This window comes from Mus caroli, chromosome 4 (assembly GCF_900094665.2).
Source record: "Mus caroli chromosome 4, CAROLI_EIJ_v1.1, whole genome shotgun sequence".
NCBI classification, from domain to species: domain Eukaryota; kingdom Metazoa; phylum Chordata; class Mammalia; order Rodentia; family Muridae; genus Mus; species Mus caroli.
Window position 1 is genome coordinate 138,983,139 of NC_034573.1, and position 27,769 is coordinate 139,010,907.

At 49.9% G+C, this 27,769-nt stretch overlaps 3 protein-coding genes across 4 annotated transcripts in view; 1 reads left to right on the plus strand and 2 right to left on the minus strand.

The window, feature by feature from the left end:
* Positions 1-5,308, plus strand: part of Dffa (DNA fragmentation factor subunit alpha) — a 15,309-nt gene extending 10,001 nt beyond the window's left edge. The window contains exons 3-5 of the mRNA XM_029476456.1: positions 3,118-3,307; positions 3,482-3,633; positions 4,850-5,308. Coding sequence (XP_029332316.1) covers positions 3,118-3,307; positions 3,482-3,633; positions 4,850-5,062 — 555 coding nt within the window. The 3' untranslated portion in view covers positions 5,063-5,308. The remainder of the gene's footprint in view (positions 1-3,117; positions 3,308-3,481; positions 3,634-4,849) is intronic.
* Positions 5,309-10,714: 5,406 nt separating this feature from the next.
* Positions 10,715-12,445, minus strand: LOC110293711 (cortistatin). Of its 2 annotated transcripts, none has more exons than XM_021161576.1 (2): positions 12,209-12,445; positions 10,715-11,158 (listed from the first exon to the last, which is right to left on the minus strand). In XM_021161576.1, the coding sequence occupies exons 1-2, from the start codon at positions 12,326-12,328 to the stop codon at positions 10,946-10,948; spliced, it is 333 nt and encodes a 110-aa protein (XP_021017235.1). In that variant the 5' UTR covers positions 12,329-12,445; the 3' UTR covers positions 10,715-10,945. The 2 variants fall into 2 exon arrangements, with proteins under 2 accessions (XP_021017235.1, XP_029331908.1); XM_029476048.1 differs by having other exon boundaries at positions 10,767-11,155; positions 12,209-12,407.
* Positions 12,446-14,074: 1,629 nt separating this feature from the next.
* Positions 14,075-23,499, minus strand: LOC110293710 (centromere protein S). The gene is made up of 5 exons (XM_021161575.2): positions 23,381-23,499; positions 17,917-18,040; positions 17,372-17,405; positions 15,850-15,916; positions 14,075-14,649 (listed from the first exon to the last, which is right to left on the minus strand). Exons 1-5 carry the CDS (start codon positions 23,426-23,428, stop codon positions 14,494-14,496), a joined length of 429 nt encoding a protein of 142 aa, XP_021017234.1. The 5' UTR covers positions 23,429-23,499; the 3' UTR covers positions 14,075-14,493.
* Positions 23,500-27,769: the final 4,270 nt, after the last annotated feature.

Sequence of the window (27,769 nt, forward strand, 5' to 3'; positions counted from 1 at the left end):
GTGTGTGTGTGTGTGTGTGTGTGTGTGTGTGTGTGTGTGTGTGTGTGTGTGTGTATTAAAAAAAAACACTGAGCCTACTAAAAATTATCCTCCTGGTAAATTTAGAATAAACAGCTAACACACTTCATCCTTTGCGGATTGAGCATGGCACATCAATGCTCAGCATAGGTTATATGTTAAAATGTAGTCTCGGGCTGGAGAGACGGCTCAGCTTGTAGCACAGGCTGGATGACCTGAGTTCAAATCTCCAGGCCGTCTTCTCAGCTCCACACACGTGACGGAAATAGATAAATATTTTTAAGAAACAGGGCCAGCAGCATGGCTTAGTGGGTAAAGGTTTGCCATCAAGCCCAGGGAAGTCACTTCCATCCCCGGAACCCACGTGGTAGAGACTCCATTCTCAGAGTCGCCTGCCTTCTGCTCCCACACCCTGGCTCTTACATACACACCCTGGTGTCTTTATGCCCACACTCACATACACCACAAACACAGTAATAACAATACTCATGTTTTAATTTTTTTTAAATCTATTTATTATTATACATAAGTACACTGTAGTTGACTTCAGATGTGCCAGAAGAAGGTGCCAGATCTCAATACAGGTGGTTGTGATCCACCATGTGGTTGCTGGGATTTGAACTCAGGACCTTCGGAAGAGCAGTCAGTGCTCTTACCCACTGAGCTATCTCTCCAGCCCTTTAAATTTTTTATATTGACTCTTTGTGGTGTGTGTGTGTGTGGGTGTGTGTGTGTGTGTTGTGGGGGTGGTCTGTGAGTCCAGGTGCTGGTAGAGACCAGAGGTGTGGATCCCCTGAAGCTAGAGGTACCAGAAGTTGTGAGCGCCCCGCATAAATGCTGGGAACTTGTGGGTTAAAAATGGGGTTCCATGGCTGGGCAGTGGTGGCGCATGCCTGTAATCCCAGCACTTGGGAGGCAGAGGCAGAGGCAGGCAGATTTCTGAGTTCGAGGCCAGCCTGGTCTACAGAGTGAGTTCCTGGACAGCCAGGGCTACACAGAGAAACCCTGTCTTGAAAAACCAAAAAATTAAAAAAAAGAGATGCCACAGGAACCCACTGGGGGGGGGGGGCGGGGAGGCGCAGTCTGAGGTCCCAGCAGAACTGCTGGAGTCAGGCTCAGAGGTCCCTAGGCCACACAGAGGCCAGGGACAGCAGGTTCTCACACTCAGGCAGATGCCTAGGAAGCACTGAGCACAGAGTGCAGGCCCTCGGGTGGACTCTAGCCAGGGGCTGAAGGGAAAAGGGCAGGGAAAGAGCCCCAGCTGGGCCCCTGGGGAGGAGAGTCCTCCTCTTGCTCAGTGGGTGGCAGTGTCTGGAATGCAGGGAGGCCTAAGAGGGGGTTAGGGAAGACCCGCCCCATTGCTCCAGCGCATCAGATCCCAATGAGAGGAGGCAGTCCATGGCTTTATGGAGCTTATGGTAGAAAGGCAGAGAGAGGGAGAATTGTAGAGAAGTAGAGGCCGGCCATGGCCACGGAGAGAGGGGGGAAGGGAAGGTAGAGAGGGAGAGCAAGACAAGTGAGAGAGGCAAGAGAGTAAAAGAGTAAGGGGGACGAGGGGGCAAGCAGCCCCTTTTGTAATGGGCCAGGCCTACCTGGCTATTGACAGGTAACTGGGGTGGAGTCAAGACAGCCTATGTGACTGACAGCCACAGAATTATGGAGCTGGGGCCCTATGTCAGAAGCCTATGTCTGGGAACATGGCAAATGGGCCTTCTGTCCCTTGCAGATTAATCTGCTGGGTCTCTGGGGTTTGAACCTAGCTCAACCAGAAAACAGGCCGCCTTTAGTGGTCCCACAGGAACTGAACTCAGGTCCTCTGCAAGAGCGGTATGTATTCTTTTTTGTTTTTGTTTTTGCGAGACAGAGTTTCTCTGTGTAGCCCTGGCTGTCCTGGAACTCACTCTGTAGACCAGGCTGGACTTGAACTCAGAAATCCGCCTGCCTCTGCCTCCCAAGTGCTGGGATTAAAGGCATATGCCACCACGCCCAGCTAGTATATACTTTTAACTGCTGAGCCATCCCTCTAGCCCATGTGTGGTATCACCTTCTGCTTCTCTGCCAGCGAGAGAAGGCAGAGCACAGGAGTAGAGAATCCACAGCCCGTGTTTCCCATCAGGAGATCAGACACCGCTACATACGTGCCGGGCCAACCGGAAGGGGAAAGCGAGGTCTGGGATGAGTGCAGCTGTTTCAGTGTTCTTTCTGGGTACCCAGGTGCCCGTTGTACACCTGATGAGGAAGTCAGGAGTGTGTGTGTGTGTGGTGTGTGTGTGTGTGTGTGTGTGTGTGGTGGGGGTGTCCGTGGTCCACACTTCCCCTTGGGATGTCTGCATAACAGGCAGGAGGGGGAACGTGGAGCCTGAGATGAGTAGGGTCCAGTCTGGCTGGGTACAAGTGCTGAGTACTGAAGGGAGTGTAGAAGAGAAAAGCCTGCTTCAGGAGCCTTCGGCACAGTTCTTTTAAGTGAAGACCTTTCCCCTGGAGCACTTTAATGAGGCAGCTCTGAGATGACCCTTGCCTGTTCGTATTGCTTTGGGGGGAGACCATGTAAATGCACATACCTTATTTGGGGTGAATCAGGGATTAGATACCCTTGGGGATAGAGCATGAGAGTATCCAGGAGAGGAAGGCCATTGGCTGAAGACTAAGGCTATGTAGATACCTCATTATCATGGAGAAGAACTCCAGTGCCCATGGTCCTCTCAGTTGGATGTCATGGTTCCATGTTCCAAAGCAGATGCAGAAAGTGGCTCCATCCCTGCCGTTCTCACATCTCTGAGATTCCAGGGTTTGAGCTCACCCCGCCTCCCCAGTTGTTACGCCTGTCCAGTGTCACAGCCCACCTGTCCTGCACCCACGTAGCTGAATTTCTAAGGAGGCTTAACTTTGTTCTTAACGAGACACCAGTGCGTGATGTCCCCAGTTTTCACCCTAGAATTTTGGAAACATCAAACGTTTTTCTCTTAAAGTAACTTAAGGAAAAGATGAACTGATTCTGAAATGGGTGTGCTGGAGAGCTAGAGAGTGCTTCTCAGAGCCTTTCTCTGGTGCTAGAGGCTGTCTTGCAGTTTCTCTGAGTCTTTCTCTCTCTGGTGCCAGGTGCTCATCGACATCCCATGTGCAGAGCTGGCTCAGGAACTCTGCCAAAGCTGTGCCACTGTCCAGGGGCTGCAGAGCACACTCCAGCAGGTGCTTGACCAGAGAGAGGAAGCCCGCCAGTCCAAGCAGCTTCTGGAACTTTACCTCCAGGCCTTGGAGAAAGAGGGCAACATCTTGTCCAACCAGAAAGGTAAGACTCCCACTGCAGCTACCAGGGAGCAGCCCTGAGGTGGGGCCTTGTCTGTGGAGCAGGCCGGTACCCTGATGACAGTCCCTAGGAAGGATGCTTCTCTCTTACTCACTGAGGTTGCCTGCTCGGCTGGGCACTGCGCCTTCATAGCCTGCTGTCTCATTTACATTGCAGAGTCCAAAGCTGCCCTCAGTGAAGAGCTGGATGCAGTTGACACAGGCGTCGGCAGAGAGATGGCTTCGGAAGTGCTGCTCAGAAGCCAGATCCTTACCACACTGAAGGAGAAGCCTGTCCCAGAGCTGAGTTTATCTAGTCAGGATTTGGAGGTGGGCAAGAACTAGGGACCCAGACTGCAGAGAATGCCTTCCATGGAAGTATGTTTGGAGGTGCAGAGGCATGTATGTGGCTTTCTTTTACCTCTACAGGCCGGCTCAGCTGCCAGTTTGCCTTTTCACATAGCCAGAGCATGTGCAAACATCTTACTTAATATAGATCTAACTGGCTTTTCTGAGGGGGTAGGTAGTCCTGGCTGTCCTGGAACTTTCTCTGTAGACCAGGCTGTCCTTGAACTCTCAGAGATCTATCTGCCTCTGCCTCCTAAGTGCTGGGACTAAAGGCATGCACCACCAACGATAAGCTCGAAGTGACTTTTAAAAGGAAAGGGATGTAGTCCCTCGGGTCACCAAACATTAGTCTCTTGTCCAAATTGATAACGACCCAGCCAGAGAACTGCGGGCTGAAGTTTCTGTGGTGGCTTCAAGGGAAAAGAGTCAAAAATCCCCAAGTGCTCTGAGGCCAGGACAGTCGCACACAAGGGCGAACTCACGGCTGGGGGTGAAGATCGGTGCTTGGCCCACATTCACACGGCCCTGGATTTGGTCCCCAGCACCATGGGAAATAAAAAAGGCAGGCTTATGGGGCCCACCCTGTGCTGGCTAACTCAAGAGCAGAGAGCTAGCACTCAACAGGGGAGTCCATCAGGGTGGTGTGCTTGCCCCGTGCACCTAGTACCTCCTGATGCTAGGTAGAAGGGAAGGAAATCATATTAACTTGAGCTTAGTTCAATTTCCTGTTGTGCTTAGAAGATTTTAAAACGATGTGTAAACATATACCAAAAAGGGCACATCACAGCCGGGCGTGGTGGTGCACGCCTGTAATCCCAGCACTCGGGAGGCAGAGGCAGGCGGATTTCTGAGTTTGAGGCCAGCCTGGTCTACAGAGTGAGTTCCAGGACAGCCAAGGCTATGCAGAAAACCCGTGTGTCGAAAAAAAACAAAAGAAAAACAAAAAAAGAAAGAAGGGGGTGGGGGAAGGGAAAGGAGAGAAGGAAAGGAAAGGAAAGGAAAGGAAAGGAAAGGAAAGGAAAGGAAAGGAAAGGAAAGGAAAGGAAAGGAAAGGAAAGGAAAAAGAAGGGAAGACAGGCACGTCATAGTGCGTTCCAGGCCAGCCTGTGTCTAAAGAGAAGAAAGTGCGAGCAGCCCAGCAAGGTGCAGAGGCGCGGTCTCTCTCAGTCTCTCTCAGTGGTTCTCATTCTTGCTGCAGTCTGTCTCCAAGGAGGATCCCAAAGCCCTGGCTGTCGCCCTGAGCTGGGACATAAGGAAGGCAGAGACAGTCCAGCAGGCCTGCACCACGGAGCTCGCCCTGCGGCTGCAGCAAGTGCAGAGCTTGCATTCACTCAGGAATCTATCAGCAAGGAGAAGCCCACTGCCTGGGGAACCGCAGCGCCCCAAACGAGCCAAACGAGACTCCTCGTAGCCAAACCGGAGAAGATGGGCTTTGCTGTCAGTAACTTTCCGCAGTCTTGTTACCCCCCCCACACACACACACACACCCCACCTCCTGCCCCGATGTGTGCTCTTCTAGCTCCAGGAAAGCGGTTCAGGGCTGTGCATACGCCCCTCTACCTCCTTTACTGTACTGGGATTTCCGTTTTGTTTTCTTATCTGTGGGAGTGTTTTGTCTGCATGTATATCTGTGTACCTCATGTCCATTAAGGCCAGAAGACAGTGTCAGGTCCCCTGGAACTGGAGTTACAGACAGCTCTCAGCAGCCATGTGGGTGCTGGGAATTGACTCTGGCTGTTCTGGAAGCCTGGCCAGTGCTCCTAACCACTGAGCCATCTCTCCAGCTCCCGGCATGTGCTTAGCCTGTGTTAGGCCTTGGGTTCCAAGTGAAAGTTCTGGTCAAGGGCAATGAAATCCTTTCATAGAGTTTGGACTTGATGTCCTCACTCTCCAACTTGAACAATAGAGTTTTAGACACACAAGGGTAGAGAAAAGGTACCCAGCAGCAGCAATTGTGGCCATGAACTTCTCAAGCTAATAAATGCAGTTGCTGTTTGCTTAAAGGCACACACTGCATTTGGGGACCCCAGGGACACAGAGTCTAACCCACCGCGTCTAATATCTGACTCAGTGGTGTGAAGCTGTTACCACTGTGAAACTCCGTTCCATTTTCTAATATGTTTTGCCAGCAGGGGTTAGAAAGAGTCATTAAGTGAGCCCATGCCATGCCACTCAGGTTGCTGCCTGCAGACCAGGGCACTTCTAGTTTTTCTCCACTGTTTCTGCTCAGAGTTCTGCAACTTCTGCAATCTCTAGTGCTGTCTGCTTTCAGGGAAAGGACGCCTAGTTACGGGTCATGTGACTTACACATGTTGGGAGAAGACTGTGCTATCAAGAGTTTCCAGCCCACTTCTCATGTCTGTGTGTCTGTGTCTGTGTGTGTTCTGGGCACTGAGGATTGAGCTAGGGCTTCATTCATAGATGCTGTACACGTGCTCCCTAATGAACCACACCCCAGCCTCACATTGAGTGTTGGGGTGGAGGTGGGGTGCACAGAGCAGATAAACACGATTGACCTGCCTCCTCCTACAGCGGGAGGCAGGTCTGTCGGCAGCTTTTACATCCTGTAGTGCCTGTCAGCACCAGTCCCAAATATTGGTATCAACAGCTCCTCCCACATCTTCATGGTACCTCAATCCTTAAATAAAAGCCATCGCTGATGTTAACGCCAGTAGTTCCCTCCCCCATCCTCGCAGTGCCTCGAAATCCTTAAATAAAAGCCATGGTTGATCATCCAGCTGCCTCTGTTTGTCAGAAACACTAATCCCTTCCAAGTGTGACAGTACACAAGTCAAAGGGAAATCAAATAGCGTGTATGTTACACCGTATGTGACCAAACACATCAAAGTGACCGGTCAGGTGCTGTGTTAGCATCAGATCGCCTTGAATCTGACACAGACAGGCTAGCGAGAGTTGTCAAACAGCACAGCAGCATTGTCCTGGCAAAGAGATTTCCCCAAGCAATGACATTCTGAAGAGACTGCCACCTGTCTTTGGGTTACATCTTAAATGTGTGTGTTCCTAGACATCCATGAGATAGTAAAGCTAAAAATAAGTTTTAAAATAAGCCTGGCACTTGGGAGGCAAGGGCAGGAGGATCTCTGTGAGTCTGAGGCCACACTTGTTTACATAGTCAGCCAAGGTTAGAGAGGGGCACCCTGGCTTAAATAAGAAAAAAGGAAAAAAAAAAGATATTTTAAATAAAATTAGGTTTCAAACTAAAATAATTTTGAATAGGTGTTTGCTTTGGGGATTATATTTATTCTCTTTGCAGTGAACACAGATACGTGTTGCACAGCACTAATGTGGAGGGTAGAGGGCAATTTGTAGGAATTGGTTTTCTTCCCTTCCGAGTGTGGGCTCTAAGGATGGACTTGGTTTTTGAGGTTTGGAGGTAAGCACTTTGTCTGCTGAGTCATCTTGTTGCACATCAGACAGATTCCCATCCGCATGGATGAGCCAGGAACTATGTTACCTGCCTGCTGGAGAGGCTGAGGCAGGAGGATCATCTGTGGCCAGCCTGGGCAAAATCATCTCAAAAAGGAAAGCCGTGCCTCCCAAGTGCCAGCAAGTTACTTTTAGCTTTAATGTATCCTGGGTTTTTGGTTTGGTTTGGTTTGGTTTTTTTGAGACAGGGTTTCTCTGTATATTCCTGGCTGTCCAGGAACTCACTCTGTAGACCAAGCTGGCCGCAAACTCAAATCCACCTGCCTCTGCCTCCCAGGTGCTGGGATTAAAGGCGTGCGCCACCACTGCCCGGCTATGGGTGACATCTTCAAACCACCACAGTGATACAAAACACTGCTTCAAAAATGGCACAAGTTGGGGCTGGTGAGATGGCTCAGTGGGTAAGAGCACCCGACTGCTCTTCCCAAGGTCCAGAGTTCAAATCCCAGCAACCACATGGTGGCTCACAACCATCTATAACGAGATCTGGCGCCCTCTTCTGGAGTGTCTGAGGACAGCTACAGTGTACTTACATATAATAAATAAATAAATCTTTAAAAAAAAAAAAACAAAAATGGCACAAGTTATAAATAACGGGTTACTCACCTGGCCCTTGCTTCTTCCTTCCCCATCGAGAAAGAACATGTTTCCTTCTATTAGATAACTAGGTTTCCTTCCTGGTTTGTTCACATGGAACACATCCTTCTATGAAGCTGCCAGTGAAAATGTGGAATGTGCCTTCAGCAAGCACTGTTACAGCACACTGAGTGTGTCTGTTACGTTTCCTGGTCCAAGGCTCCAACGTGTGGCACCCTTTGCTGTTACTCCTGACAAACTCCTGTGGAGGACTTTACGGAGTGTTCATACTGAATTCCTCCTCAGCACTTAGACATCTGATGCCAAATACTGGAATTAGAATGGATGACAAAGCTCTCCAGGTCTCGTTAACACTGGCCACACTTTGACGATATATATATTGGACTACAGAAAGCTATGCCCTAAACTGGATGTGATGGGGCACACCTTTAATCCCAACACTCAGGAGCATCTCTTAAGGTTTGAGGCCAACCTGATCTACACAGTGAATTCCAAGACAGCCAGGCTATAAGGAGGGACCAGGTCTCAAAAACCAACCAACCAACCAACAAAAAGGTGTTCTCTAAGAAATCATGCCCAGATCCTAAAGCCAGGAAGGCATGTCTTTCCCTTTTACTGGTTTTTCATTTATTTATGTGTGTAGTTTATGTACATGTGGGTCATGGTGTAGCATATGTGAGCACACTAGGTCAGAGGTTAATGGGATGTCTTATTTGACACTCAGCCTTGAGACAAGCCTCTCACTGAACCTGACGCCGGCCATTTCAGCTACATACATAAGTCACTGAATTCCCAGTCTGCCTCCAACCCCCACCCCGGGTCAGCTGACAGGTGGACACTACTTGCTTTTATTTTTCATGTGACACCAGGTATGGGAAGTCAGGTACTCCCAAATGGGTGCACTCACCCATTCTCACCAACCTTGAGCATAGTAACTCAGTCTAAACCAACAGCTAGCTGATGCCAGCCGACGTAGTCTCCTGAACTAAAGTAGCTTGGACTTAATGGTCGGCCTAGCAAGATCATTAGCTTTATTGTCCTTCAGTGGGACACAGGGACACAGTTAAGGGAAAGTCCAGTCTTACGGATGGAGCAGAGAAGACTCCAAGTGACACTCTAGTACACCTTTCTTCTAGGAAAAAAACAACAACTCTAAGACCAATTTCTGGAGACTATCTGGCCTCTCACTCGGATCCTTCCACTAACACGTGGACCCCAGCACTGCTCTCCTGAGGCTGCTGTGCAGAAGTGTGAGCCGTGTTGCCGTATTCAGCTTGGATGACCGAGCTCAGCTCTAAGGACCCAGAGCCAAGTCAGCAGTCACATTTAGAGTCTGCTTCCCCAGATGTCCAGAGATAAAACTCGCGCATCTCCAGCAGCCTTGGGCCCCTTCCCCATTTTAGGCCTGACTCTCAGAATCTTATGGAATTCTAGCTCTGTAAGCTTTGAGTTTAACTGTAGGGAGTTGAGTCCCAGTCTCTCTTCACACACTGAAAGATCCGCCTAGGGCAGTAGCCTACTTAGGGGCAGGTGTAAATCAGGGTGTGCGACCCATGCAGGTCTTAAGTTCCCAGCAATCCGCTTGGTTCCACCTCCCGAGGGCTGGGACTACTGCCCTACAAGGCCACACCTAACCCACCACACCCTTCCTGTAGCCTGAAAGGTGACTCAGTGAGTAAAAGTTGTGGCTCCCAACACTGGTGACCTGAGTTTGATCCCTGCACCTAACAGTCTGGGGTGGGGTGGGGTGGGGTGGGTGGGGGGAATAGATGGATGCCAGCAGTTTTCCTGACACCACGTGTACATAGTGACAGCAAGTTTAGCATCCAGAACCTTCACATTCAGTGTTCTCTTAATGTGTGCCTTGACAGTTAGGTGTGTATAAACCAGAAAGTATTTCAGGGCTAGGGGAGAGAACTGAAGCTAATTTTGGCAACAGCGATCTGCCCCCATCTTCCTTGGAGAAGACCAAAGTCCTGCTTAGCTGTGGGTTCAACAGTTGGTCGTTTTATATCGTAGAAAACAGAACTATCTCTCATCTAACCGCTGTTCACTGAAGGTGAAATGGGAAAACTAACGTGACAAGTGTGTGTAAAGTATTTCACTGGACAAAGTCTGGATGCTAGCTTTGGGGGATCCCTGTCTCAGAAGTCAAGGTAAGCCAGACACTGTGGCACACACCCTGAGGCCTGCCCGGCACACAGAGGCATAGATGGATGGATCAATTTGAATGGAGGCTAGACTATTCTGCACACAAAGATGCAGGCCAGACAAAGCTAAACAGTGACTCCCCTGCCTCCAAAAGCAAGTGGAATGGAGTACAGGGTGCGAGGGAGCCGCACTGCCCAGTGGGAAACTTCTGTTGGGAGACATCTTTCCTCACCAAGTAAAATCAATGGGAAGAACTAACAAATTCATATTACTAATTAAAGCAGCTGTGTAACGAATTTGAATATAACTTTTATAAGCCTGTCAGCATGGTGTCAGCTTAATAGCATAACACTAGTTTTAAAATTAGTTTTAGCTAAAATATGAGGAATAATCACCGCACAGTGTTGCTAGCTTGCTCGTGAAGTTCACAGTGCCTGCCGAGGATCAAATCCAGACCCAGGGCAAGCGCTCTGCCACCCTCTGGCCAGAATTTTCATGCTGGACTGGAGTGGGCTGGGTGTGGTGGTACATGGCTCTATCCAGCACCCAAGAGACCAAGACAGGCTGGGAGTTCAGGACCAACTGGGCTACATGTAAGACCCTACCTCCAAAAGCTAAAAATCAACTCTATTTTGAACTCTTAAATATACATCCTTGAACAGGACATATTCCCACACTTGAGGTAGAGGCAGGAAAATCATTTTAAGGTCATTCATAACTACATAGGAGTTCAAGGCCAGCATGAGCTTAGACAGACCTTTTCTCAAACACAAGCGCGCACACACACACAGACGCACACACGCACGTCAACCAAGAGAAGGCAAAGCCCTCACTTCCCAGCACCAGGAAGGGGACGGAAGCCCAATGGTTCTGCTGATTCGAGCAAGAGCCACCACCATTTTATTTGGAGGGGTCTCTGAATCTCCAATCCCTTAGCTGACCTGTTGTCAGTAGCGAGCATTACTGAAATCAATGATTCTCACAGGGCAGGGGAGGCAAAGCTGACATAAGAAAGCTCCCCGCTGATTGACAGCCTTTATTCAGGCCCCGTTGGGTTGGCATCTCACAGGGTGGCCTGGGTGCTGTGCCCAGGGTGGGGTTACTTGCACGAGGAAAAGGTTTTCCAGAAGAAGTTCTTGCAGGGCTTTTTATCCAGGTGTGGGGGCTGTTGGGGGGGTGGCCTTTCCTGGCGCTTGGACAGCCCGGGGGTACCCCCTCCGACGGGGGTGCTGGAGCCGGCTTGGGACGCCCACTCGTGCCACCAGGCAAGGAAAGTCAGAAGGCCGCTCGTCCTCCCCTCCGTGGCTTCCTGCTGTGTTTTAGAGAAGCAGATAACAAAGGAGAGAAAAGCAACTACAGACTCACCACTCACTCACTGGGACTCACTCAGCCTTCGGAGATGCCCCCCCTCCTCCCCGACAGAGGGCAAACTGTTCCTTAACCAACCACACTCCCTCAAAGTCAGAGTGAGACGGACTCTAGAGAAACTGCTCAGCGGAGAAAAACAGACCAGTCCAAAAATAATAATAATTAATAAATAAATTAAAATGCTGACTTTTTTCAAGCATGGTGGCAGAGACCTTTGGACTCGGCAGTCAGGAGGCAACAGCAGATAGAGTACTGTGAGCTTGGGCTAGCCTGGGCTACACACAGTGAGGCCTTGTCTTGAAAACAAATAAAATGCTATAACTTCTACCTTATAATCTGTGCTGAGGTCCTCAGCTCTGAGACTAGGAAAGCTGTCAAAATGGCTGCAAGCTGAGAGGCCCTAGGTCCACAGGCTCTCCTCTCCCACCTCCACACATCCTCCTGGATGTTCAGAAATCAGAACAGACTGAGACGCTAAGTCTGGGCCTTCTTTCAAACTCCTGGGGAAGCTTCTAGGAGTACTCTGATGACAAGCGACCCGTCTGAAACTCATCTCAAAGAAAAATCCGCTTTTAATGTCAACTTTATGGACTCTTTCCTGGAACTTTTTCAAAAATGGAAAAAAGAGAAAGTAAATCATTTGATGAAATTATAAAATTTACACCATGGAGAACGAGAGGGCAGGGATTATTTGAGCGAGTGAAAGTGTAGCTGCGTATATCAATTAAGGCTCTGGGAGTCCGTGTGACCAGTCACGGCAGAAGCCGGTGAAGCACTGTGGCAGCTGGAAGCAATCTCTGTCTCCAAAGCAGACACCAGCAGAGAGGAGTCCCTGGCAGACACAGGCTAGGAGAACTGAGGGCAAACGGGGACCAGGGGTCTGAATGGGGCGTTGTAAAATCCTGGGGACACACATACCACAACACAACACAGAACACATCATGCAGGACTGAGTGGTCAGAATTACAGAGACAAACTGAGCAGGCGCACTCACCACACCGTCCTGGCCAGTGGGACCACTCTCCAGGGGAAGGGCGGAGGCTGCAAACCCCCAGAGCAGCAGCAGCCCGAAGGCTGACAGCCACTTGCCTCCTGTGCCTCGGCCACCCATCATCCTCGGAGGTGCTGAGGTCTGTGCTTGGTGGACGAGGGTCTCTTCTGTGGTGTTTTAAGCTCTAGCACCACCTGCTTGGGGGTCTGCACGCGTTCATTGAAAACCTGCACGCCTCTCCACACTCACGCGGTGACGCACAAGCCGGAGCAATCAGCTCTCACAGAAAGAAACATTTGTGGGGTTGGATTTAGCCCCTTAATTAAAGACTCGGGACTTTTCCTGTGTATGGAGTGAAGCTGCTCTTATTTTAGAACACGTGCGCGCTTGCACTGGAAGTTCTGATTGTGCCTGTGGCAAGCAGGAAGCCATCAGAACAAAGCCGGGTGATTTAACAGAATATGAAATCAGGCCTGGGTAAAGAGCTGAACATGTGGTATCTTACCCATGAGAAGCCAGACTGCAGGCTGGGACGCAGCTCAGCCCAGCACGTGCAGCCTACCACGGTTCCGTCCATCCCCAGAGCTAAAGGCAGGCACGTCTGAATCGGCTAGGAGCAGAAGAAACCAGGTGCAGAGAAGACCCAGGGACACAGGGCGGCCCCAGCGTTCACCAGGTCGCAAGGAAGGATGAACCAAGAGCGTGTCCCAGACTGCCCTCTGCCCCAGGGCTAGACCTTTGACTCACTCAAGTATAGATACGGATGCAGAAGAGAGACGGGACCAAAGGCCTTCTGCATCTCAGTGCCACGGACACTGTCCTGGGCCTCTCAGTGCCACGGACACTGTCCTGGGCCTCTCAGTGCCACGGACACTGTCCTGGGCCTCTCAGTGCCACGGACACTGTCCTCGGCATCTCAGTGCCACGGACACTGTCCTCGGCATCTCAGTGACATGCACACTTGCAGAGTTCCTGGTCTACGGCTTTCCAAGATCCCCAGGTCAGCAGTTTGCACATTTCTTTAAAAAAAAAAAAAAAAAGACTGAAAGAAAGGAGGCCAGGAGGATGGTTCACTGAGGAGGCCAGGAGGATGGTTCACTGCGCGCAGCAGTCGCGGTGCGACCCTGGTAACCTGCAGCTCCACTCTGGCCCCAGATAATGGTCAAATGGAAGAACACACCGGTTCCTAACAAACTTGACCTCTGACCCACACTCCCGCTGTAGCACACATGTGCCTATCCCTCTCCCCGTCATAGATACCATTTTTGGAAATGTAGACACGCACGTTGATAGACTGGCCGAGTGTAAGGATGCCTTCTTTGTATAGGTCACAGTCACTTCCTGAGAAACCCGGACTCGGCCAGCTGACAGCCCACTCCCTTCCCAAGACAGTGACAAAGTCCTGGGCCACCTCCTGGCCCTTCACAGGTCCAGGTTGAGAATTGTGGGGATGTGAGGGATGGACCCCTCATATTCAGACAGACCTGAAACCCCATCTCAGACATTAAGGAACACCAAGATCCAAGGGAGGCTCGAGACTGAAACAAAGCAACTGAAAGTCGGCTCCTTTCAAAGTAAAACACGCCCTGCTCAGAGACCTCTCCAGGTCCCTCTTCCACCATGGGGTGACGCTCAGGTCATCAGGCTTTGCCTATACCCAGAGAGCTATCCCTCTGCTCCCTACCACTCCATAAGGGAGAGAGGGCAGGCCCTGAACACCTTACAGCCTTCAGGACACAGCGACAGTAGGACAGGGCCCGTGGACACTCCAGACTTGCCCTTCAAGCAGACATCTCCTCGGGAGAGCCAAGGCTTAATTCTATAGAACTGCTAGAAAAGTCACAAACCCCTGCCTCTGAAGTCACCCTGAAGAGTAAGAGATTTCATCCCAGGGACCACCTGTCACCGCGATGGAGGCTGAGACCTGAAGCCACAGCAGCCGGGCTCAGCAAACACAGCTTTATTTACTCACCCTGCCGAGACCCGCATTCGACCTGGGAAATAAACAGTGAAGGACTAAGCTCATCCCGACAGCCAGCACGGCTGATTGCTAGCCCACTTTGCCAGTCACTAAGTCACGCTGTGCCACCCAAGTGCAAGCCTTCCCTGTGCCTGGTGATGTGTGCGGTGCCTTTGCAGGAACTCCCAGCTTCTAAGCTTCTGCCGAGAATGACTTCAAACAGGCAGCAGGAAAAGCTGCCCACACGCGGGGCCGTTCTTCCCATGTCTGTCCTCATCCCTGCAGACTGCCCTCGTGGCGAGCACTGCTTCCAGACGAGATGAAGCCCTTAGCTCTCGCTCTGCAGCTCCTCAGCCCCGTCCGGCTCCTCAGCCATGGACTCCCGAGAGCCCCTGCTTTCATCTTCCGGCTTTCTTTTCTTCTTGGCCTTTCGTTTCAGGTTAAGCTGAGCGATCTCTTCATTCCTCTCTGTAATGTATTTTAGCTATGTATATATACAAAAAGCAAAACTATATTTAAGTCTTTAAATCTGTCTAGAAACCATTTTACAACCCTAAAAGGAAATCCTCACAGTAACTTATGCCTTTTCCACTATTCCAAAGAGCTGGTGGAAACTCATTGACTGAGTTATCTATTGAGCACTAACGATCCGAGAAACGGAGACAGCGTCAAACCCCATTCCTGTGGAGGGGAAATCATGCGAAGGGCAGAGACCAGGCAGGATTGCTGTGGTCCACGTCTGCTGGCAGCCACAGCCAGGTGACGCTGGCACCTCAAAGTGGCAAGTGTCTACACCTAGAAGACAACTGCTTGGTCAAAATGACTCTAGAGATGTGAAAAAATAGAAATCGTGCTCTCTTCTGCATAACCAGGCTTGCAGACTTCCGTCCACCCCTGGTCCGTCAGAACTACAGGTATGGCCTGCCTGGGTGGCACACCTGTAAACCAGGCTCCTGGGATGGTGACAGAGGAGGAGGATCTCATGTTCAAAGACTACCTGATCTAAAAGTTAAGTTCAAGACTAGCCTGTATAATTCAGCACGAATGTCTCAAAACAAGAAATGGGGCTGGAGAGATGGCTCAGTGGTTAACAGTACTTCTTGCTCTTGCAGAGGACCCAGCTCTGATTCCCACACCCACACTGTGGCCCATGACCACCTGTTCACTCCAGTTCCAGGGTGTCTGAGACCATTTCCTGACCCCCAAGGGCACCAGGCAAGCATATGGTATACATGGATCCATGCAAGTCAAACATTCACACACATAAAATAAAATAATAAGCTTTACAAACAAGAAGCAGACAAGGGGTAGGTGGATGCATAGCCAGTGGTATACACTTGTCTGCTGTGCAGAAGGCCCTAGATTCAACCCCTATCTCTGGGGTAAAGGCAGAGACTAATCCATGACTAACGTGTGACATCATACAGTAAATGAATCATGGGACCGAAGTTTTGAGATATTACCAAAAAGGTAAATTATGGAATCCAGAGAGAGCTGATTAGAAACTTTTAGATTGGCTTTGCGAGATACATCATAATGAAAGGAGAACCATAAATCACAGGCAGGTCTGAGCGCCTCCACCATCTCTAGTTTCTAACGCCAGGCACCCCGAGGAATAAGTGATTAATTGGGAGTAATGTATTCCGGCGGGGCAGGGGAGTGGGGGAAGAAATTCATCTCTCACCAGTGAATTACTTCGCCTCGCTAAGAGCTTCACGTCTTCAGTGGTAACCGTGCTTCTTTTCGCATGTCTGCAGAAAGGGCAGGAGCAAGTCACAGAACGCTTGGTATTAAAGTTTGGACGAAACACAAAGGTTCGTGGTCGAACTTCCGACGAGCAGAAGTGCCTAAGTAGTCCGTCTCTGCGGACTGAAAGCATCAGGCAGCAGCCACAGTACAATGACTGAGGTAATGAGCCAAGACACCAACCCTGCAGAGGACAGCAAAACCCTGCTGTCCACTGGGCAGCAGCAAGGTAGATACCCTCCACACTTCTCTGTGCCGGATTTTAATGTCCTCGCCGTCCTGGCTGCAGGAGCAGGGTCCCCACACACCAGCTATTGCTATGGATAGCATACACCCCCCAGTCAAGTCCCAACTCTAGCAAACCACTGCGCAGAAAGGAGGAAGGAGTGTTTGGTAGATTTTGTGTATGAGCGTTCTGCTTGCATACACGTAACCACTGAGCCACCTCTCTACCCCCAGTTTCTGGATTTGGTGGGGGGGGCAAAATCTCACTAGGTAGCCCAGACCAATAATCTTGAACTTGTGATCCTCCTGCCTCAACTTTACAAGCACCAAGATTACAGGAATGTCCCCACCATGCCCAAATTACTGCTGGAACTACACAAAAGTATTTTTAAAAAACTCCATTGACTTCCACGGCTAACACCGGAAGGGGAAGTGAAGGCAACCGGAGTTTCATGGGACCGAGGGGTGGGCACGAGCGAGCCGCAGCTGAGGGAGCCACCGGCATCCCATGCCACTGCCTTATCCCGCTTGGGTACGCCATGGATGATGCTGAGCAGGCTTTAGGGACTGATATTAATATAGATGGGGAAGAGGAAGGCTTCGAGCCCCCGAGAACACACTACGTAATGCACTGAAAATATCCATCCTAGAAACAGAACGCAGAGGGCCGCTGTGAGGCGGGGCCGCGCAGGTGCAGAGAGCAGGGGCCTCAGTCATGCCAACCGCCGAAGAAAAGCAATGGCTTCCAATCACCTGAGGTGCTAATCGAAGAAAGGACATAAATCACGGCGGGGGGGGGGGCGCCTCCCCCACTTCCTCATGGCGGATGCGGATGAAAGCCCCAGCCTGTCATTCTCTGTACACCTGCAAGCAATCATGCTGCGACACAACGCGGCCCCTCCCAGGGAGGGACCGGCCCCCTGAGCTCCCAGACCCACAGCAATCAAACCGTCCCGGGCAACAGTTTTTAAAACAGGCAGCCACACACGTGCAGAGTCCTGGGGATGCAGCTCAGACCTCTGTCAGCCGGAGCTGGGTCACTCGGAGACCCGCAAGAAAACTCAGAAATACCGAGGCGGTCTGAACTGACGTGTTCAGAGCAGGTGTTAATCCCCAGTGGCGTCATGATCAGCCACAACCCCCACCCCCAGAAAACAAGAACCCCGAAATACACCAACAGATGTGGACAATGATGTCAGTGGACCTCAGATCACACAGCCAGCTTCTCTACCCACCTGGCAAACATTTCAAGGTCTTTGGCAAAATTTTCTGAAAGAGAGAAAGAAAAAAATAGATTTTAGCTGGCTAAAATTTTAGTCACAGAGCGCTGGCTTTATAAAATCATGGAATCCCCCCCTTCTAAGACTTATCCTGACTGTGGGGACCCCTTTGGTCCCTAGGGGCCGTCCTTTAAATTCTGCTCCAAGTTATAGCTTGTGAGGACACTGCCTTCCTCTCAAGCGAAGCAAGAGCCTACCCATGGGTTCAGCTGCTACACACCCTAGGGAAGGAAAGAATGGGGACAGTGTCCAATGTCTCAGCCACCAGGGCACCACCAGTGCAGTTTAAACAAGGTGCTGATGCCTGGTGTTGTCACGACAGGACAACCTGACAGCCCTTCCCACACAGCATCCAAATTGTACAGCATGAGGTGACCAGGGAGAATGTGGCCACTGGCTAGGGATGGCAGGAGCCGTGTGTGTGTGTGTGTGAGACACACCTCAGCTCCTAACACACTGGTCCCAGGCAAATCCCACAGAAAAAGGCAGTGGCCTCGTACCGCACTGTCGAAAAGTCATCTCGGAGATCGCCGCGATGGTCTGTTTGCTGAAGTTCACCTGTTTGTCCAGCGCGACCTCCTGGCAGAGACAGCCGACTGTGTAGTGAACTGCTGCCTTCAGCCTCTGCGGGGAAACCAAAGTCCTGAGGGGCTGCAAATGAGAGCTCTTGCACCTGAGATTAAGACCAAGGAGAGGGCTGCTGGGCCACTTCCCCCTGTGCTCTCCATCCCGGCCGAGTGACACTTAAGTGTACTAATCAGTTAATGACACTCTCTGGAGTGTGACGTGGGGAAAAGTGACTTTCAGCTAATGGTTATTATTTAGGTCACATAAAGATAGTCTGTGACAGTCAAGGAGGAGATGTGACACCAGGGCTTGCCTGCTCCTGCCTCAGCTGCCGCCCAGACCCTGCTCACTTCGGCCCCTCTGGGGAATACAATGAGAAAGCAGTTTGTGGCCTGAAAATAGCTAAACAAAGACAGAAAGCTTCCATCCCTCTGTTCCGAGTCCCTAAAAGCCTCAACCCTCCATGTACAGATGACAAGACACTAACCAGCAAGGCCGGTGACCACAGGCCTGACCATCCTTTCATCTGGAGAATCACAGTCACCTCAACAGCCGACACTGACACACTAGGCAAACACTTCCACTGACTCACATCCCTAGTCCTCAGAAACCCTCCCCCTCCTTTTTAAAGATTTCTTTGCTTAGTGTGTATATATATGAGTACACCACCGCTGTCCTCAGACACACCAGAAGAGGGCATCAGATCCCGGTACAGATGATTCCGACCCACCATGTGGTTGCTGGGAACTGAACTCAGGACCTCTGAGCAGTCAGTGCTCTTGACCTGAGCTGAGCCATCTCTCCAGGCCCCAAAAACCCTTTAAAATACTGGGAAGGAAAAAAAAAATCTCACTCTTCCCTAAGCCAAGACTACCAAGAAAGGGGACGGGGGAAAGAGGCTCCAAGCAGCCGAACAGCAGCCCTGCTCTGTCTCTCCAATGAGTGTGTTCTCCTCCCCTGGGGAGATGGACACAAATGACCCCTCCTTACAGGGCACCAGCCAAAGAAAGGACCACTCCACCCAAGTCCATCCTGGGGAACCAATGAGTTTATTGGGTGCATTTACAGAGCAGCCACAGGACTGCGGAGCCTCATCCAGCAGGGAGAGTAACACAGAAGAGCACGCGGCTGGCTGGGAGGCGCAGACCGGTGACCGAGATCAGGTGAGGGTCTCCCAATTAGTCATGGCCGCTCTGCCTGGAGGGAAACACTATATGATATCTGAAGACAGAGCTGAGGCAGGCATGGTGACACCTGAATCCAAGACACCAGCAAGTATGCACTACTTGGGCAAGAGTAGGGTCAACTGCAGAGCTGTTTGGGTAAGACCAGGCACATGAGCTAGGAACCCTCATCTGCTCAGCCATCAGGCAAACCTGATGGTAAACCCAGGCCTTTGGCAGAGAAGACAAAACCATCATCAGCCTCTTTCAGGTAGGGTTGGAAACAGGACACGGATCTTTCTGACCACACCTGGCTCAGGGAAGTTTTGTCTGCCCCAGGCCCACTGAGCTGCCGCCTTCCTTCTTCCAGGTTGCAGACCTGGAGGCTAAATCGCCAGACTCTAAACTCCAGGGCAGGACCCTGACTACCTAGCTTGATATTGCCTACGTGGCTGAGTGGACGTCTGGGTCCTCAGGAGGCACACCAGAGACAAGATGCAAACTTGGTAACTCACCTTTGCAACCCCATTTAATCAGTAAGAATTTACTGTCTACTAAGAGCCAGGCTCTGCTCTAAAAGCGGAGAGAATACAGGGGAAAAAGGCCCCAGCTATTGTGTACTTCAGAGGCAGGGTGCTTGCTTAGCAGGTACCCTGAGTTCAATCCCTAGCACCACAAAAAAAAAATAATAATAATAATAATAAATTTAAATTAAAAAAAAAAAAAATAGGGGGCCGCAGCCATCTTCCAGTAACTCGCCAAAATGACGAACACAAAGGGAAAGAGGAGAGGCACCAGGTATATGTTCTGTAGGCCTTTTAGGAAACATGGCGTTGTTCCTTTGGCCACATACATGCGAATCTACAAGAAGGGTGATATTGTAGACATCAAGGGAAGGGAATGGGCATTGTTTAAAAAGGAATGTGCCATAAGTGCTACCACGGCAAAACCGGAAGAGTCTGCAATGTCTCCCAGTATGCCATGGGCATCATTGTCAACAAGCAGGTTAAGGGCAAAATTCTGGCCAAGAGGATCAATGTGCGGATTGAGCACATCAAGCACTCAAAGAGCAGAGACAGCTTCCTGAAGCGGGTGAAGGAGAACGACCAGAAGAAAAAGGAAGCCAAAGAGAAGGGCGCCTGGGTGCAGCTGAAGCGCCAGCCTGCGCCACCCAGAGAAACACACTTTGTGAGGACTAACGGAAAAGAGCCTGAGCTGTTGGAGCCCATTCCATACGAATTCATGGCCTAATGTACACAAAGAAATAAAATACCAGTACCAGGAAAAAAAAAAAAAAATAGGGGCTTGGAGAGATGGCTGCTCTTTTAGAGGTTCTGAGTTCAATTCCCAGCAACCACATGGTGGCTCACAACCACCTGTAATGGGATCTGATGCCCTCTTCTGGTGTGTCTGAAGACAGCTACAGTGTACATATACATAAAATAACTAATTCTTTTAAATAAATTAATTAATTAAACGAAAGCAAGACTTCCAGACATGGTGGCGCACGCCTTTGATCCCAGCGTTTGGGAGGCAGAGGCAGGTGGGTCTCTGTGATTTCCAGGCTAGCCAGGGCTACCTAGTAAGACAAGACTGTCAAAAAAAGGTGTGTGAAGCCGGGCGTGGTGGCGCACGCCTTTAATCCCAGCACTCGGGAGGCAGAGGCAGGCGGATTTCTGAGTTCGAGGCCAGCCTGGTCTACAAAGTGAGTGCCAGGACAGCCAGGGCTACACAGAGAAACCCTGTCTCGAAAAACCAAAAAAAAAAAAAAAAAAAAAAGGTGTGTGTGGCAAGATGGTTATGGCAAAGCTTTATGGCTAAAGCTTGCGGCAGAGCCTGACAACTGACCCTTAAAAGCTGACCTGACAGCAGCCTCACCAAAATGAATAAATTTAATAAAACATAAATAAGTAAATAGTCATAATTTAACTACAGTCTATGCCCTCCATTACACCTTTGCTCTTAATGGACTCTTCAAAACTGTCAGTGTAAAAACAAAAAAGATCTGGGTGGTGGTGGCACAAGCCTTTAATCCCAACACTAGGGAGGCAGAGGCAGTCGGGTTTCTGAATTTGAGGCCAGCCTGATCTACAGAGTGAGTTCCAAAACATCCAGGACTACATAGAAGATCTCTATCTTGGAGAAATAAAACAAAACAAAACAAATAAACAAACAAACAGGAAAAAAAGTTCAACAACTAGCCGGCGTGGTGGTGCACAGCTTTAACCCCAGCACTCGGGAAGCAGAGGCAGGCGGATTTCTGAGTTCGCGGCCAGCCTGGTCTACAAAGTGAGTTCCAGGACAGCCAGGGCTACACAGAGAAACCCTGTGTTCAACAACTAAACACACTTGTGAAATGTAACAATCTATCAGCAGGGTGTAAGGGACCAGAGAACCTCCCTTCTCTGCAGAAGACAAGAGCTGAACTATGCCACCCTAACTTGACTTGTGTTCTCATCTTATTTTCATTTTATTTTCTAGACAGGGTCTCCGTGTAACACTGGTTGGTCTGGAACTCACTCTGCAGACCAGGCTGGTCTGGAACGCAGAGATCTGCCTGTGTCCGACTCCCGGAAATCTGGGATCAGTGGCCCGTGCCAGGCTTCATCTGAACTCAGAGCCTCCAGCAGGCTAAAACTGCTCAGCCACACTCCCTAAGGAGGGTCAGGGCTCTACAACTGAAATGAGAGCCTGAGAATTGCGCTTGCTACAGAGAGCAGATGAGCAGTGGCTCCCTGCTTTCCCAAGGCTGCCACCTTTAACTCAGTTCCTCGTGTAGTAAAATTGTTTTACTATTTCATTTTCAATACATAAACCACAGAATTATTTCATTGGTACTTCATAACTGTAACTTTGTGAATCTCTGTTGTGAATCATAATTATCAGATAGGCAGGCTATCTAATTGGGGTCACAACCCACAGGTTGAGGGCCACTGAAATAAAAGCAAGCTGCCAAGTGAAAACAGATGATGGCCGCTTGGGTGCTCACGGCTGGGCTCTAGTGATGGTTCTAAAGGTTCTGAATTTCTTAAAACAGGAGTGCAGGGCAGACAGCCGCTGGGACGCAGATACCTAAGGAAGCAACCCGCAACCCTTAGCTCACAATCATTCCCAGCTGAGACGGCAGCTCTGATTCATCAAACAACTGAATATTGGCTCTGACACCACCCTGTGCAGTACTTATCCCTATTCCGACTTTGCAAAGGAGAAAACTATATTTGGGCCACGGCTAACTGACTAGAGGACCCGAAATCACAACCGACGCCAGAAGGTGGGTTCCAGGGCAGCCTGCCAGGGGCTGACTCCGGGCTCTGAAGCATAGAATAGGCAGCGTTTCCCAGGCCCTAGTGAGCTGCTCAGGTCTCACTATGTAGACCAGGCTAGCCTCAAGCTCACACACACCGCTCGCTCTGACTCCTAAAATTAAAGGCCTGAGCCCCCACACACTGCCCTCGATTGCTCCTGAGACAGGGTCTCTCTAGGTACTTAACTGATCTAAAACTCGTAATCCTTCTGCCTCAGCCTCTGAATTAGTCTGTATGTCTCTCCTGCATCTCTCTCACCCTCACACGCGCTATCCCCAGCCTCTTTTGTTGTTTTTGTTTTTGTTTTTTTTTTTTTTTTCGAGACAGGGTTTCTCAGTGTAGCCTTAGCGGTCCTGGAACTCACTCTGTAGACCAGGCTCACCTCAAATTGAGAGATGCGCCTGCCTCAGTCTGGGATTAAGGACGTGCGCCGCCACCACCGGGCCCTCCTTTAAGACAGGGCCTCCCGTAATCCCGGTTGGCCTCGAACTCGGTTTGTCGCTGAAAATGACTCTAAACTGGCTTCTGCCTCCACCCTAAGCCCCTCGCTTCCACACACACCCCGCTCCGTGCTGGGGTCACAGTCGTTCATCACCAAGCCCGGTAGGTGCGGTGCTGGGACTCGAACCCATGGATTCCCTCATGCTGGGCAAACGCTCCTCCAAGCCCCATCGTCTCCCTGTAGCGCCCACACCCGACCCTCACAGCGCCGGGACACCCGGACTCTGGCGAGCTGGACGCAGGCTCGGCCCTCACAGCGCCGGGACACCCCGACTCCGGCGAGCTGGACGCAGGCTCGACGGACCGCACCCCCTCCTTGCAGCCGAGCGACGCATGCGCACACGCGGAGGCCCGCTAGGGACTCGGGGCCTTTCCCTCTCCCAGGACTTCATGTCCTGCCCTTGCTGGGACCGCGTTTTATTTTGTACCTGCCGGTGAGAGAACTCCTGCGGCTCCTCAGCCTCCACCTCCTCCATCACGGCGGACAGCCCCGGCCGGCGCGCCACTGTCGGCTCAGACTTTCCCGCGCTATCTCTGCGACGGGCGGCGCCGAGGGTCAAAGCGCGAAGCGCCTCCTTCCTGTCCCGCGCGCGCCCCCTGGCGACGGCTCGCGGAAGGGTCTTGCTAGCGTTGGTGTGACCTGGAGTTCAAGCATCTGTAAGAACGTGCTTGAGATGGCTCACTGGTTAGCAGTAGCTGAGAGCACCAGCCGCTCTGCGGAGGACGCACCACCCACATCAGGAGGCTCACCAAACACTTGTAATTCCATCTCTAGGGGACACAATGTCCTTTCTTGGTCTCTCTTGGTACCTGCATGCAGATGCACACAATAATAAATATATAAGTAAATAAAAGTGTTTAAGTAAAATATATATATGTTGGGCCTGGTGGTGCACCCTTTTAATCCCAGCACTCTTGAGTCATAGGCCGGTGGATCTCTGTGAGTTCCAGACCAGCCAGGGCTACATAGTGAAACCTGCCTCAAAACAAAACAAAACAAGACTGTATAGCCCACATTTAACAAATGATAAAAGCATTTGGCTGGCAAAATAGCTTTGTGGAAGCCAGGCATGGTGGCACATGCCTTTAATCCCAGCACTTGGGAGGCAGAGACAGGCGAATTTCTGAGTTCGAGGCCAGCCTGGTCTACAAAGTGAGTTCCAGGACAGCCAGGGCTACACAGAGAAACCCTGTCTCGAAGAAAAAGAAAGAAAGAAAGAAAGAAAGAAAGAAAGAAAGAAAGAAAGAAAGAAAGAAAGAAAGAAAAGAAAAGATCGTTTTGTGGATCAAAACAAAACACCTTGCCCTGCAAGCCTGGGGCCCTGAGGCCCTGAGACCCTGAGTTTGATTCCCAGAAAACACAGAAGAGAACTGACTCCAGAAAGTTGTTTTCTTATGTCCACTGTGTGCTCACACTTACACAAACCACACACACAATAGCCAGTTAATGTAAGTTATTGAAGGCAGCGCCTTCTATGGTGAACCGTTCACACTCACAACCTCATGGCCGTGCAAGGAGCCTTGGATATTTATGGCTCTTCCACCAGCACCAAATCAGACTGAGATCACTGCTCAAACGCTATCCCCTCAGAGCGAGTGGTTCACGTTACCAGGGACAAGCATGGCTGCTTCTCCACTATGTCAAGTTGTACAACGAGAGGCTCTGAGGTGGCTCTGCAATAATAACAGCGGCCGTTCACCCACGTGGTGGTTCACACCTGACTGTGATTACTGTTTCGGGGAGTCAGTGCTCTCTTCTGACCTCCAAGAGCCCATTCATGCATACAGGCAAAACACTCAGACATTAAAAAAAAAAAAAAAAGGATCTGTAGAGAGGTCTGCCCGGCCCCGGAATAGCTGTAGCCAATGCCTGCCAGCTATTTCATATTATTGCTGTAATTTGCCTGCCAGTCATTGACACAGAAAAATAACTTTGGGCTGGAGAGATGACTTAGAGGTCAACCATCTGTAATGAGATCTGGCGCCCTCTTCTGGAGTGTCTGAAGACAGCTACAGTATACTTACATATATAATAAATAAATCTTTAAAAAAGAAAGAGAGAAAGAAAGGAAGAAAGAGAGAGAGAGAGAGAGAAAGAAAAGAAAGAAAAGAAAAGAAAAGAAAAGAAAAAGAAAAAGAAAAATAACTTAACTCAAAGCAGGGTCATGCTGACCATATATCCTGTTACGTTCTGTGTGAGGTCTGTTAATCTTTTTTTTTTTTTTTTTTTTTTTCAAGACAGTGTTTCTCTGTGTAGCCCTGGCTGTCCTGGAACTCATTCTGTAGACCAGGCTGGCCTTGAACTCAGAAATCCACCTGCCTCTGCCTCCTGAGTTCTGAGATAAAGATGTGTGCCACCACTGCCCAGCAGGTTCTTGTTTCTTAATTTAAAAAAAAAAAAAATCAAGAACAGACACAAAGAGAAACTTGAGGACCATGCATCAGAGTTTAAAAGGAAATCCCTAGGGCACTGTAAATCTGGAAAGAAGAAAATGGAGAGGAGAGGCTGGCATGGAGCTTTGCTCCACAGCCACCCGTCTGCCACGCTATGTTAATCCCAAAGACCCGAGGAGAAAGACCAGCAACCCAAATCATCCCGGCCGAGTTGATGAAAGCAAGCTCTTTATTCCTGTACATGAGCTGCCTCCCCCAAGGTGGGGTTTGTGAGGTCAGCGTTGGATGTGAGGAAGACAAGGTTTTTAGAGCTCAGTGGTAGGGGTTTACAAATGGGTGGAATTACCGGAGCAGAACATGTTAGACATAACAACCAAAGTCAGAATTGCAATGTTGCCATAGCAACAGGTAGTCATAATGACCTTTTAAAACGAAGGCAGGATTGCAAGATGGTTATAACAACGTTAAAAAAGATTTATTTGTTTGTTTGTTTTTATTTTTTTAAAGATTTATTTATTATATGTAAGTACACTGTAGCTGTCTTCAGACACACCAGAAGAGGACATCAGATCTCATTATAGATGGTTGTGAGCCACCATGTGGTTGCTGGGATTTGAACTCAGAACCTCTAGGAAGAGCAGTTGGTGCTCTCAACCGCTGAGCCATCTCTCCAGCCCGTTTGTTTGGTTTTTTTTTTTATGTGAGTACACGGTCACTGTCTTCAGACACACCAGAAGAGGGCATCAGATCCCATTCTAAGCTACCACGTAGTCGCTGGGAATTGAGCTCAGGATCTCTTAGAAGTGTAGTCACTGCTCTTAACCACTGAGCCATCTCTCCAGCCCTATAATAACTTTTTAAAGCAAAGCTATGGTTGCCATTTCTTGGTACAGGCAGTACAGTACAGTAACCATTTGTAGTTAAGGTTTCAGGTGGGGCATAGAGCACTCCTTTAAAAACAGATTAAATGGTAAACAGGAATGAACCTCGTTTGCCTTTACTATAAATTGTCTTTTAAGCCCAAGATGGAGGCAGGCTGGTTCATCATCATCTACAAAGACAGAGCTTTTCTAAAAGAGCAGGGAAGCTGGAAACACCCGAGTTAGACTCTGGCCAGCACCAGAAAGAGGAAGACAGAAGAGAAGAGAACAATTCTGAGGGAAGAGTCAAGAAGGGGACAGAGGGCAGGACACCCTGGCAGCAGTAAGGTGGCGCTAGGGAGCAGGAATCCTGGCCAGGAAAAGCACATAATCTTAAGGTGAACTTGCCTCCATAGGAGTGTCCCCTGGCAGGTCCCTGAGCTGTCCCACTGGGTCAGCCCTAAGAGAGGAGACAAGGGTCTGTCTCCACCTAGAGCTAGACTCCATTCTCCACAGCAGCAGGACCCCAGATCATTGAGTTTGATCATCCATGTTTTAAGCCTCTGGAGGTCTTCTTTTTGTTGTTGTTGTTTTGTTTTGTTTTGTTTTTGTTTTGTTTTTTTTCTTTTCAAGACAGGGTTTCTCTGTGTATTCCTGGCTGTCCTGGAACTCACTCTGTAGACCAGGCTGGCCTTGAAATCAGAAATCCGCCTGCCTCTGCCTCCCAAGTGCTGGGATTAAAGGCGTGCGCCACCACCACTTGGCACCTCCGGAGGTCTTAATCACTCCAGTCCCCCTCATTACCTCAGCAGCGTCTCCCTATGAAAATCACCTACATTGCTAGGATGGTGGTGAACATCTTAGGCTGAGGCAGGGGGATAGTGAGCTCAAGGCCAGCTCCGGCTACCTGAGCCAAACGGTCTCAGAAAGACAAAATCAGTGACTATCACCTCTCAGCCAGTCCCCACTCTGTGTCCCCTACATGCTATCTCGTGCTGAAGCGGTCAATTCCCAGGGCTAGTGAACAGTACTGTGGTGACCTGTGGAATTTGAGAGTATCAAACTCTGAAGCAGGTTATTGCAGGATGCCGGCCAACTTTCCAACTGATGGCGCAGGAGCCCAGAATGGCCACTAGGTGTCATCATTGTTCCACTATGATCAAAGTCAGGGCTGCCTGGTTGTAATATTTGTAGTTAGCAGAGCGTGTTGGCTTTGTTCCCTCATGATCCTAGGCGCTGGCTTTCTGTCCATCTCCCCATGTGAGGCCCACTTCACAAGCAGAAATAGCTACAGGGACAAAAGAGTTCCTCACAGGATTAAACTGTTTGCAAGTGGGTAGAGGCCAGATTTGCTCCTGAAGAACCAAGCTCTTATAACCTCTGCTCACTTCCCAGCATCCTTAGCACACATAAGACACTAAAGACTTCCTGAGCCCCTTTTAGCTGCATTAACAGGAAACCAGCTCAATTAAACCTCTTTTTTTTTTTTTTTTTTTTTTTTTTTTTTTTTTTTTTTTTTTTTTGGTTTCCCCGTACACTGAACTGAAAAGTACGGATTTGGAA